The sequence below is a fragment of the Chlamydotis macqueenii genome, chromosome 2 (assembly GCF_036417535.1).
Source record: "Chlamydotis macqueenii isolate bChlMac1 chromosome 2, bChlMac1.mat, whole genome shotgun sequence".
NCBI lineage: Eukaryota > Metazoa > Chordata > Aves > Otidiformes > Otididae > Chlamydotis > Chlamydotis macqueenii.
This window is the reverse complement of record NC_141557.1, coordinates 37,216,835-37,230,493: the sequence shown is the minus strand read 5'-3', so window position 1 is coordinate 37,230,493 and position 13,659 is coordinate 37,216,835. Positions and strand designations below refer to the sequence as shown.

The following is a 13,659-nucleotide window of genomic DNA, read 5'->3' as shown; positions in this document are numbered from 1 at the left end:
ATGCAAAACTATCTCCTTTGAGATCTTGAGTCAAATCGATGCTCATTTCCATATGTCTCAAAATTAAAGCTTTTTTAAAGTTTCTGTGTAAATTTTTGTTTGAGAAGATGGAATTGAATATTTTGGTTTTGACAAGCGTTGAACTTCTAGTATTTGATCCACAAACTATCTAAACAAGCCTTGTTTCAGTTCTTGCTTTTGAATCCCCTGGATAAATTGCCATATTTTGTCATTAGCATTAATAGCTAAATTACATGGCGGTTGTATTATTCAAAAGTGTTTGAAAATGAATCTTTGAGGGCTTCTTATTCCCAAATGCTATTTGTTCTTCTTGAGGTATTTTTAGGCTGCTCCTTTGGGAGCTGACCAAACACCAAATGCTGTGTTCTTCAGCGCTGAGAGATAATAAAATCTTCTTATATGAGTAACGCTTGCAGAGGAGTGCTGCAGACAAACTGGACCTAAATGATAACTTCAAGAAATACAACCATGGTTACATTTTTTTAATGTGGAATATTTTAAACAAAATACTAACAAAAGGCAAACATAGGTGCTTGATAGAATTTTGTATTTATGAACACAGTAAGATCCCACATACATGGTTATGTGTAGGCACTGTTTTCCAGCTGACACACATGGGTTTTGGGCATTAGGTGAAAAAAGCTGTAATGAAAAAAACTCTAGAGTATTATTTCAGTAGAACATCTGGACTCTACTTTTGAAGCAAGGACAGCTGCAATTAAAAAAGGACAGTGAAACATGTAAAATAGCTGGAATTACAGATTTAGCTGTCCACTGTGCAATTCAGGCACCTTCACGTCAAGACAGTCATGGTCCAGGCCTTTATATTTGTGTGCCTAATGTACTTTGGAAAAAAAAAAAAAAAAAAAAAGAGGGAGAGAGAAACCCTAAGAGAGTCACTAGTTTTTGAAATTCATTAATGCATATACATGTAAAAATATATGATACATTATTTTTATGCTAGTACTAGACTGCTTCCTTCTGCTAAAGGGGTAATAGGTGTTTTAAAAATTCCTTCTTCTGATTATATTTTTTCATAATATTTGGTTCAAAAAAAGACAAAAGTTCAAAGTATTTATTAGATTTTTAAAGTACTAAATCTGCTTAAGTTCCCTGGAGAACAGAAGAGCTATTCCATTTCTTATTTAAATTACAAGCCTGTGATGCAGTATTTTCACTTTTGTGTTTGTTCCTATTTTCTATTGACAGTAGAAGAAATTAGAACATTTTAAATGCAATTTATTGTAATAAATAGAATCAAGTATTTAGCATTCTGCTCGTAGCCGAGAATAATGCCTGGCTATTGTACCACAGTGTAACTGGAAATTTCTAGTAACTACTTGTGGTAACATGTTTTAAGTTCAAAGTGCCAACCATTTATTTGTGTGCTCAGTGTTTGAGTTGGAAGTCACTGAAAGCAATTAGTGAATTGTGGGAAGGTCATGGTGTTGATGTAAACTGCAGTATTCATTGTTGTGTGGATGTCAGATTTTTTTTTTTTAATGCATTCCAATTGTGTGCACATATTTTAATGGGATTTGTTTAACATGCTGTAAGAATTAAAGTCTTATTTCTCAAATGTTCCCAGCTTGTACATTTAACAAAAGGAAATAAGCAGTCTTTTTGTGAGATGGAATTCAGTGCAACATTTTGAGATTATTTTCAGGAGTTTTGCAACAGTATATGTTGAAACTTTTTGTGACCATACTCTGTTTTGTCTGTGATTCTCTAAATGTACATTTATTTAGCTGTTCTTCTCTTTGCCATTTCTACACATTGACAGTTCAAAAATTTTTGCCTGGCAAATTGATGAAAATGCATTAGAAGTTCATAATACTTCACTGATCCTTAGCAACGGAAGAAATCCTAAGGAGGTTTATTGAGTTTTGGAAATTAGTTGTGATGACAAAACAATTTGTCAGCCAACTTAAGGAACTGGATAAAAGACCTGGAAATGGTTGATTCAGTTGAATCCTGGAGGGAGTATATTGCTCATGTTCTTGAGAACCTCCCCAAATCTGTATTTATGATAAAGTATAAATCCCAAACCATAAGGTGATGTTCAGAAAAGAAGAAATTGGAAATTGTTCTATTCCATTATATTATCATTGGATTTAAGGCTGGCATTTCAAATCTTTACTTAAAGTGTGTTGGGTTTTTTTGTAAATGCTTTCAGGATGCTGTTCAGGTGTTGTTAAAGCATTCAGCAGATGTCAATGCTCGTGATAAAAACTGGCAGACACCCCTACATATAGCAGCTGCAAACAAAGCTGTGAAATGTGCTGAAGCTTTGGTGCCTCTCCTAAGCAATGTGAATGTGTCTGACCGAGCAGGCAGAACTGCATTGCATCACGCGGCCTTCAGTGGACACGTTGAGGTAAGAGTTATTTTTCTTACCTTGTTTCGCACTTGTCATTTTGTCCCTCGCATTTCTAACGTTTAGTTTCTCAGTTTAAAATCATGTTTCCCCCATCCCCTCAAAAAAAACCAACCCATCCTCTATTTTGTATTTGAATTTGTCTTTTGTATGCATGTGTGGTGGTGGTGTTTAACCCCAGCTGGCAACATATTACCACATGGCTGCCTGCTAACTTAACTGCCTTTCCCAGTGGGACAGGGGAGAGAATCAGAAGAGTAAAAGAGAGAAAACTCATAGGCTGAGAGAAAGACAATTTGATAGGTAAAGCAGAAGCCATGCATACAAGCAAAGCAAACTAAGGAATTAATTCGCCACTTCCCGTTGGCAAGCAGGTGTTCAGCCATTTCCAGGAAAGCAGGGTTCCATTGCACGTAACCATTACTCGGGAAGTCAAACGCCCTAACTCCAAATATCCCCCCCTTCTTTCTTCGCTCAGCTCTATATATTGAGCATGACATCATGTGGTATGGAATATCCCTTTGGTCAGCTGGGGTCAGCTGTCCTGGCTGTGTCCTCTGCCAACTTCTTGTGCCCCCCCAGCCTGCTGGCTGGTGGGGTGGTGTGAGAGGCAGAGAAGGCCTTGGCTCTGTGTAAGCACTGCTCAGCAGTAACTACAAAGTCCCTGTGTTATCAACGCAGTTACCAGCACAGATCTAAGGCATAGCCCCGTACTAGCTGCTATGAAGAAAATTAACTCTATCCCAGCCAAAACCAGCACGTGTATAGAATGATTGTGGAAAGTACATGTTAGATAATGTAGCTGGAAGGTTATTACAGCATTCCCCTTAAGACAGATGGAAATTTCTTGAGTTAACTGGAATTAAACTAGTAATAGATACATTTTAAATGGAAAAAAATGAGATATTTTTCTATTCAGTAGGTAGTGAACATATGGAATCTGTTGTCACTGAAATGCAGAGGAAATACATGCAATAAGCACTAACTTGATAGTTTTCAAACCCTGAAAAATGACTGCTGAGAAATTCCTGTTGTAATTATATAGGTAATTGGAGACAAATTGATTATAGGCTTGCTTTTAGTGATTACCTTTAGTGAAGCCCTTAGTAATGGCCTAAAGATTTCAAAGATTCCATGGCTTTGCCATGTTTAACTTGGAAATGTTTTTGTTGACATCAAGTTTTGTGTTCCTTACAGTTGCTACATCATTGCTGCCAAGGTGGGCAGCCTATTTTTTCAAGCTTATGGAATATTCAAAAAACAACACGTTTAAATCCTTTGAAAATGCATATATTTTTGTTTTCTCTTATGATTTTCTTTGTTTAAGAAGAGTTTTCCATTATGAATAGAGGATTTATTTTCTTTCTATTTATCTCAGATGGTCAGCTTACTGTTGTCTAGAGGGGCCAATATTAATGCATTTGATAAGAAAGACAGACGAGCTATACATTGGGCAGCATATATGGGTACGTACATATTTCAGTTGATTGCTATTGTAAAAAATCAAATCACCTTAGGCTTGGTAGTTTTATGTATTTCTAGGAAAAAAATACTTACATTATAAGCATTGAGGTTATCTGTGTGTCTGCCAGAAAACCATTAATAGTATACTTCAGATTGCCTTGTAAATGTGGTGTTTTTGTGGTGAGAAAATCAATTTGTTGGACAAAGAAAAGTAAGGTAAGTAATTTTGTTCTTTAAAAAAAGTGAACTATGTTCCTCAATTGGCAGGAGTCTAATCACAGGTGAAAACTTTTGCAATTATGCTAAATAGAAAGTAAGCGATTAATACCAGGCACACCTGAAACAGAGGATCATTACACCAACCTTGGGAATTGTATATTTAAAGACGGATATTTCATCTCTAAAACTCAAAATTCTTGCCTAGCCATTCTTATCGGATAATTATTGTTCTCATGGTATTGAATGCACTGGCAGTACTATCAAAGTGATATACTTCATTGCCTTTTATCAGACTTTAATTTTAATAAGTGGTAGGAATTGTCTCCTTCAGCATATCAATAATAAATAGTGGAGCTTTGTATCGCAAAATACAAGCACTGGAGGGCAAATGATAGAAAATACTGATTAAGAGTTCTAGGCAGACACGGACAAAGACTTCTTAGCTTTGATGAATTGCTATGTTTCTAAGTAATTCACATGCAACTGCTAATTGTATTTTTCATTGCAGAATATGTTGTACCTGTTCAGAAACCCAAAAATATAATGCCTCTTAACTTCAGAAAATGTCTAAAAATGCCTTTGAACACATGCAACGTGTGTTGTATGTGAGCTGTGAACAATTAAGTTTCAATATCAATTTCAGGAAGAAGGTAGTTGAGATGATTCCATGGTCTTGATTGTTATTCATTATTTTAGCCTATTGCTTCATAATTTTATCCAGCCAAGAGAGAAGAATAAAAGCAGTAGCAACAGTTTTGTATGAATCTGCATGCCTGGGAATTTCTTCAAAGATGAAATGGGGAAATAAGATTTCATTATATGGTGTTTTTTTTTTTCTTTTATGTTTTGATGATCTGCATTTTTCTAAATTTTAAGTTACGTAGAAAATACATCTATATGCCTAAGATACCATCTTAAAAAGATAACACGGTCCTGTTCTTTATGGCAGTTCTTTTTTTCAGAGGTGATCTAAGTGTGTGAACATTTTTATTCCAGTTGTAAGAGGAAAATACTACTTGAAATGACTGTCTCAGTGAAAACCTTTATACGTAGGGGTTATAAAGGAGAACTTTGTATTTTTGACAAACGTTTAATTTAATGTACAAGGAGAGTAATTTCTGTACTGCCTCTTCCCTGAGTAAAACAAACTAATTTTACTGTATCTGATATCAAACCAAAAATAAACGCACATAAACTAGGAAATTACATTAACTCATTACATTGACATCTCTAAGTCTAGGATAATTCTGCCTTGGAGGTCTGATCTTAGGCAAGAAATGCATATGATATATACATTGGTCCAAGGACTGAGAATTCTGGTCTTTATAAATGTAGGACCACACATTTACAAAATTGGGCTCGTTTGTAAGATCTCAAAGGTTGAAAAACTCATCTTCTCACAAACACCTGTATTCACACAGAAGTGGAATTATTAACTGTTGTCTTTACACAACTCTGTGTTTCAGGCCAATTTCACACTAGTCTTGTGTCCTTGACAGTACAAGTCTGAAATAATCTGATAGCAATGTAAAATAAGGCTGTGAAATCCATAGGTGGAATGCTAAAAAGAACAACAGGACCCTGTTGAGCTCTCTTCAGGGGAAAAGACTTGAACATGCCAGTGAATTGTTAAGTGATTGTCACAGTGTTAAAACTCTAACTTATAATTGGAAGCTGTGTGATACTGCACTTCAAGTACTGATACCAGTACTTGAAGCAGAGAAGTTAGAGAGCAATCTTCATTATTGATCCAACATTCTTTGCAATATTTTGTATTAGTATTTTGTAATCTACTTGCCTGTGCAAAGCAATGTCTGCTACAGGCTTTTCAACCACCCTACTCAAGGTGATTATTCGCAAAATTTTGTGGCATGAAACTTGTGCATGCGATGGCAGAGACAGAGATGTTTCCTGGCTTGTGCTCACCTAGATGAAAGAAAGGTCTGCTATTTATCAGATAAGCTACATTTATTCCAGTTTTAGTCAGTGCTATTTTGTAGGCTATTAACAGGAAACTCTGTTAATGAACAGTGTTTAGGTGGGAAAAATTTAATGTATCTGATGTTGTTCAACCTAATATCCTTGCAGGCAACAGAGCAGGAAAAGATTTTAAAAGTCTTCCAACAAGGAAAAAAATCTGTGACATCATCTCTCACAATTTTGAGCTATTTTATGCTGCTCCAGTTGTTTTTTTGGAAGCTTTAAAGCTTTTCCACCATATAAAACTGACCATAGAAGAAAAATAAGTTATGCTTTTCGTCAGTCTACTATAAATAACTTTGTAGGGTTATATCCATTGTTTCCCTTCCTTCCTGCTTTTCACACGGCTCCATTGCTGTCCAGCTGCAATGCTGTGACTAAAATGGAGTTTCGTTCGTGCATGTTAGCGTCGCCCTCATTAGTGTATCGGGATGTCTCTTCAGCGCTTCCTGCTTCAAGTACCTTGCTCTTCTCTTTGAGTGTCTTCCACTGATCGCTGCTTGTGTTTTCAATGCAGGTCAGGGATTTTTTTGTTGTTTTTTTCTTTCTTTAAAGTTTTTCTGCCACTGTGCTGTTCAGTGTCCTTCTTCCTTTCATTGCCTTCAGTATCTTCTGTACTTCTGTCTCTCATATAGGGCTTTTTTCATTCTTATCCCTGTTGTATTTCGGACAGATGATGAATATCATGTTTATATTTCCATTTCTTTTCTTTCCTACAATACTGAAGTAATTCAGAAATGAAATATTGCAGCACTTCACATTGCACTGGTAAACTCTGTATGTTTCTGATCGGTATAGCTAGGTGAAAGGTCATTTTGTATGTTGTTGGGCATGCAACATAAAATAGGTATCACGATGACTGAATGTTTATCCAGACAGCTTTGTCTGTATTCCTTTGGGTAGACACTTCCTATTCAAACTTTTGCAAACTTTGCTCTTAGTCTTATCAAAGACTCTGACTTTTTATGAAGCACTTAAACTGAAGGCTGGGTTTGATCCTTTTTACTTACATGTCTGACTGGATAAGCATAAGTATTCAGTGTGCCCCTCACCACTTTTTTAACTAAGGTAAAGGTGTCACTTGAAAGGTAAAATGAGGAAACCCACATCTGTCTGTATGGGTCAGTTACAAAGGTAAAGCACTAAATCTATTGTGGTGCATTTAACTAAAGTGTGCTCCTTTAATCTGACACTTTGTCAGGATTATCTATGTGTTTTCAGTGAGTGACTTGTTTAGCAGTTAGATTAACATCTGAGCAAGAATGACACTTTTTTGTTACCTCATTTTCATCGCTTTTCTCTTAGCGTGCAGTGTCACAATTGCATTCAAGCAAGTGGGGGAGCATGTGGGCACGGTGACGAGGAAAACAGGATTGCCCTTTGCAGCAGCAGTGCAGTGTTGGGGCTCCTGACCCAGACACAGAGCTGGTGCTGAGCGCGACTGACTGCTACTTCAGGGTGGGCTCCCAGCCCTCCCTTCCCTTTGCCACCCTCTTACCTGGAACTTCCCCCAGGTCATCCCTATGATCCCACTCAACTCTTAACTCTCCTCCCTGTGGCTTAAGAGAATAGTTGACGCTTTTCAAAGGTTACAGTTCCTCAAAGCCCCGTGTCAGTATTGAAAATAGAGCTTTGCTAAATCCTGTATGAAACTGCCAATGGGTCAACATTTTAAAGGCTTGTCAAGTAAAGGAAGGTGGATTGGAGGGGGGGGTATATTTTTATTTCAAAATACAATATTTTATTTTTTCAAAGTTTGTGCTGAAGACCTTAAAAAAACCTTAATGGGCATATTTGCAGTTGAGGTGAAGGTGGAAGGCTGACAGTCACATTCTCTCTGAAGTTGTTAATAGAAATTTGCAATAAATGTTTAATAATTACAAAGTTATTTCACCTCTCTTATTCTCAGATCTTCCCCAAAAAATCCAGCTGTGTAAGCAGAGGACAAGATTTGTTTTTTAATATACAATATTATTTTTGCAGTATAAATACTATGATTATTGGAGGGGGTATGTGGAAATACTATCTTCTGGAGATAAATATTTTATGTTGCTTTTGTATTTCGTTATACAGTTAGAATACAAGAACAATTATTTTCCAAATTAGGTACAAATGGATAATGTCTTGTTCACGTTATAACAACTGGACAGTTACTAAGTTTGTAAACTTGTGCTGGTTAATATAAAATGCAGCTTCATTCTTTTTGTGTTTATTCTTTTAGGTCATATTGAAGTTGTGAAATTACTTGTGGCCCACGGAGCTGAGGTGACATGCAAAGACAAAAAATCATATACACCCTTACATGCTGCAGCATCTAGTGGGATGATCAGTGTAGTCAAATATCTTCTAGATCTTGGAGTTGATGTAAGGAAGAATGAAACAGTGATACGTATTTTTTGTTGTTTGAAATGGTCTTGTTAGTATTGTAGCACACTTCATTTAGAGGCAGGTTACGATATAGTGAAAACAGTATTTCCAAAGATCTTCATTCACATGCTTTTTTGTTATAAAACTTAATTCCCCCAAGTAACGCAAGAGCCTTTCAGATTTTGCACAATTATTTGGAAATAAGTTTGTGTTCAGTAGGTTTTCTGTTCATCTGATGTTTCTTACTCTTAGTTCATTGGACTGGAACTCAGGAAAATAGGAATTCCGTTCATAGCTTTGCCACACAATCCTTTTTGAAGTGCAGGAAATTAACCTCTTTTGCTTCAGTTGTTTGTAAAATATAGATGTTACTGACTTCCTTACACCACATAACTTTTGGGATCAATACAGCAGTAAGGGAGGCCATGTTACTATTGAAATGCAAAATACAGTAAAAGGCTGTACATTATCTACATGTAGAAAGTGTGTTAGTAACAAACTGTGAAACTGTGTAAGAAATCTATCTACATTGTGCATCAAATTTTAGTCTTGCAAGGCTGGAGAATGCTGCTGAAGTTCTCTCTTTAGTAGACCAGAATTCATTATCATCTTGTGCACAATAAATTCTGCTTCTATACACATGTCTATCCATGTCTCGTCCAGCCCACCCAACTCGCAAAAAAAGGAAAAAAAAAAAAAAAAACAACCAGGGAAAAAGTATAATTTAGTCTTGTTTGGTTTAGAGATCGTTTGATGTTTTTTAACTTGGATACCTAAGCAGTGGCGCATCTCATAATTCATTAGCAAAGTGTATGTTTGCATTTTAGAAGTAGTTCATAACTAAAATTCCCATTACTCTCAGAACCTACAGATCCTCAATAACATTGAAAAGTCTGCCTGTGTGTGCATAAACACACTACATCCAGAAGTTCTAAATTTAAATGCCTAAAACTTATCTTGGGGAGGCTCAGTCCCCTTCTGTTTTTAATGGGAACCCGCAAATGCTGTTGAAAAATGAGAGGGCTGTGCTGTGCTTAGTCTGTAGTGTCTGTGCAGATTGCCACTGTTGGTATTTTTTCCATATGTGTGTTCTGCCAAGTTGCATATTGCATACAGGAAACTGGTGTGGAGACAATTGGAGGAGGTTGGCTCACTTGTAAAGCAATCGTATTCTTCCCCAGTACACGCTTATTGATCAAAGTACTACATCTAGAACTTGCTTTTAATTTCTCATTTTGAAGAAACATAATGGAGAAATTTTCTCATTATATGAGACTCTGTCGTAATTAAGTGCTCCAGTAATACAGGTTGATTGCCTACTAACTAATCTTGGGGTTTTTTTCTCTGATAGATGAATGAACCAAATGCCTATGGAAATACTCCTCTTCACGTAGCTTGCTACAACGGGCAAGATGTTGTAGTGAATGAACTCATAGACTGCGGTGCTAATGTAAATCAAATGAATGAGAAGGGTTTCACACCTTTGCACTTTGCTGCTGCGTCGACACATGGAGCATTGTGTTTAGAGCTTTTGGTCTGTAACGGAGCAGATGTAAATATGAAGGTAGGTGAATCCAAAGCCAACCATTCAGTACATATTTGTCAGAGGTAATTTTTCAAAATCATTATTATGATAATGTTTAGAAGTTCTCACTGATTGATGGAGTACTTCTGTGAAAAGTACTATAGAAAAAATGAGCTAGTATGTTGCTTCAAGGAACTTGATCTGAATCTGAAAACCTCGGTGGGATGCAGTATAAAGGATAAAGAAGAAATATGACAATACTGTCAAGACTATAACTTATATCTTCTATTGCATTCTCAAGTACGTAGGGTAAGGTCTTGAGATGTAACACCTCATGTTCGGTATTAAGTTGATTTTTTACTTTAGTAATGAAAAACTGCAGTGTTCAGACATATTCAGTGACAGTATGTGGTGTCTTGACAGGTTTCAGGCTGAGGGAAGTGGGAAATGGGTATGTGAAATGGAGTCCAGGTGTTCCTCTTACAAAATATCTAATTGCCTGTACTGTTGCCCACATGTAGTAGAAGGAGAATTATATATTCTTTTTTTTCTTTAAATAAATAAATCTGTTTAATAGAGTTGTGTCTGAATTTGTACACAGTCTGGATAAGAGGCGAATATTAGAATAGCTAACATGTCTGTTAAAAATCGTGGGGTTTGTGGCTTACTTCAGGCAAGATATCCACACTTTATTTTCAGCTAACTAATCCTAAAATACAATTTAATATCATTGTTAGTACAAAATCCATAGTCCACTGAAAATGTGGGAGTAATTTAAAAATAAGCTATTTGATATGGAAAAATCTTAGATGTATGTTACTGCTCACTTTTACACACGTTTGAATGTGCAGCTCATTTAATGAAAACGTGCTTAAACTCAGTTATGGAAAAATTCATCAACAAAGTGCCCTAGAGAAGTAAGGAGCTGTGCCCACAGGGTTTATTGCCAACTTGTTCTAAAATCCAGAGGTCACAGTCCATTTATTTTTGTTGCCAGCTTTCTGCTCTGCATAATGTCCCAGGCTGGATATGACTGAGAGTTTAGCCTTACAGGGCTGACTTCTGTCCTGCATTCTTGAAACATAATTTCTCAGTAATGTATGTTCTGTCGTGAAAATAATCCCACAATGTTAAATATACTAATGATCATGTACGTATGTTACTTACAGAAATGAGAACAAAAGAGAAACATAAATATTACCAAGCAAAGCAATACTGTTTTCCTGTGTATTCTGGGTTGCAAGGGTTCATGACTGTGGACATTTCTGATGTAGAAGAAAGAAGTGAGGAGGGCTTAATTCCAGAAAGATGTGCAGCAAATAATGGTGGTTGGGGTTTTTTTGCTATTTGTTTTCAAATAGACCTTAATTGTAGGTTAGAAATGAAAATCAAAAACTTCCGACCTTCTGTTAGGATAATTAAACACTGTTAAAAATTACTATAATCTTTATGTTTGAACTTAAAATAAGAATCTTTCTTATAACACTAAGTAATCCTAGAAATTGTGCAAAGAATAGCTAATATCTTCAAAGTGAATAGTGAAGTTCCTGAATTCTTTGAAGCTTATAAAGTGGATGAAGTTTTGTTTGGAGGTGACAAAAAAATGTTTTAACATCAGAGTGATGTATTGTTGCCTTCCTTCATATTCAATTTTAAGTTATGCAATCCAAAGTACATATTTGTCAGTTTCTATAACTTAAAAAAAAAAAAACAAACCAAGAACTTAGAAGGTTTAGTATGGGTAAACTCAGAGTTTCTCTTAAGCTTACTATGAGATGACAGAATCATTTTTTTCTGAAACATGGAGCTGGGAAATGCAGCCTGAACCGTATCAGAGAGCTGAGAATTTCAGCTGAAGTCTAAGAGCTTAACAAAAATTTGAATACTGAATTTAGCCTACTTCAGAAGAAAATGTCTTTACAGTGGAATTAGTGAAACTGTATTGATTTAGTGAATATCAAAATTGTTAAGTGCAAAATTAAGCACATAGGGTTGTGCAGGGATTTTAAGCAATTATAGCTTGAAAACAGCACTTATCCCCTGTTTCTGCACCGTGTGTCTCTGTTGTAATTCTGTTAATAGCATTTCTGTGGATTTATACCAGTGTGACTGGATCTGGCCTGTGAATTTGCACCTGAAGGTGTGAACAGCCTTACTTTATATATGAACACTTACCACTTGCACTGTTGAAAAGTGCAAAAACTGAGGCAAAAGAAAGTAATTTCCAAGTCAACTTCTGCTTCCCTGGAATAAGGATAAATCTTGGACTTAATTAGAAGAACAATCCCTAAAAAATATCAAAGGGAAATGGAATTAGAATATGTTGTGTCACTAAGAATAATTTGTAGACCTAAAATGAGATGCTTTTAGAGTGTTCTTACTAAGTATTTATTGAGGCAAAATCTATTCAGTTTCCAAATACTGAGGCTAAAGTTCAAAGTAGTTCTTAAAAATGTTATAAGATTTATTTTTATCATAATTATATTGCTTGTGTAATTGGATTCAGGAGTTCCCTCCCATGTGCAACTGCTTCTGTGTTTTTAGAGGTAACAGAGTGGGTATGGATGGTAATCTAGGTGCAGACTAGACAGTACTACTAGAGCACTTTCTGCTGTGGATGACCTACTGGGGGGAGCAAAAGGGAAACACTCTTATTCTTGACGGCAGAAGGAGGGTAAGTGCTTGTGCATATCTGTGGATGCTGGCCTCATCTCAAGAAGGGAATATGTAGCAGAAGATAATGGAACAGTAGAAATACATTTTATCAATACTTTTTATCACCTCTGTAGGCAGAGGACATCATTTCATACTTGTTTTTGTAGCCTTGTCAGTGTCCATACAGTACTGTAGAACAGTGAATGAATCCTATTAAGTATTGCTCATTACTGCAACACTTCCTCCTCTCTATTCAGGATTTCCATGCATGGAAGAACACATTGAAATGAGTGCGTAACGGGACAGTATTAATTGTTTTATGGGCCCCCTTGCTGCTTGAAAATTCAATGACCTAAATAGAAAAAGTATTTTACTTCCATTGGTGATAGTAGAATGTAAGAATTTTTGCTAGGGGGAGATTTCACTTGGAGGAATCCTGTGGCATGAGGGACCTGCGTTTCCCCTGACCCTCAGTGAAGCTCTGAGTACAGTTAATATCTGAGTAATCACTTGATAGAACACTTTGTGCTGTGTGTTAACTCTTTCTGTCTAATAGCAATTACTGTTCTTAGCAAGTTTTGTATGATCTTAAGTATTTTGTGGATATGTTTTCTCTAGTGATAGAGGAGATATTTGTCATTTTTTTTTCCTATTACCACACTTAATTGAGTTGCAGTGAAGACAACAAGAATTATCGTTAGCCCACAGCTATTCTATCATGTGCTCTGATCCTATCTGATCTTATAATATCAGGCAGCTGTACTTAACATAATATTTAGATAAAAAACTTAAAGGCATAAGAAAAGGAAGTTCAAGCAGGTTTTGAAGAGAACACCTTGCTTATGCAGTCCAACCTCCTGGCATCTCAGGAAACAGTACTTTGCTCAATAAATAGAGCCTTGCTGTTTCATTGCTTAAGGAACCCTTTGGCTACTGGTTCTGCTTCTGTATATCCTTCCCTAGTGACAATGTCTAAGAAGGGAATTCTGAATGCAATCCTATACCTAGCAGCTCAGCTTCAACATTGAAATTATCACCTTCATTTAATTTT

General features: G+C 36.2%; 1 protein-coding gene across 4 annotated transcripts in view; it reads left to right on the top strand.

The window, feature by feature from the left end:
- Positions 1 to 13,659, top strand: part of ANKRD28 (ankyrin repeat domain 28) — a 126,909-nt gene that overhangs the window by 80,507 nt on the left and 32,743 nt on the right. For all 4 annotated transcript variants that reach the window (XM_086742616.1, XM_086742615.1, XM_086742614.1 and 1 more), the window contains exons 5-8: positions 2,198 to 2,398; positions 3,777 to 3,864; positions 8,283 to 8,425; positions 9,780 to 9,992. In XM_086742616.1, the coding sequence (XP_086598742.1) occupies positions 2,198 to 2,398; positions 3,777 to 3,864; positions 8,283 to 8,425; positions 9,780 to 9,992 (645 nt within the window). The remainder of the gene's footprint in view (positions 1 to 2,197; positions 2,399 to 3,776; positions 3,865 to 8,282; positions 8,426 to 9,779; positions 9,993 to 13,659) is intronic.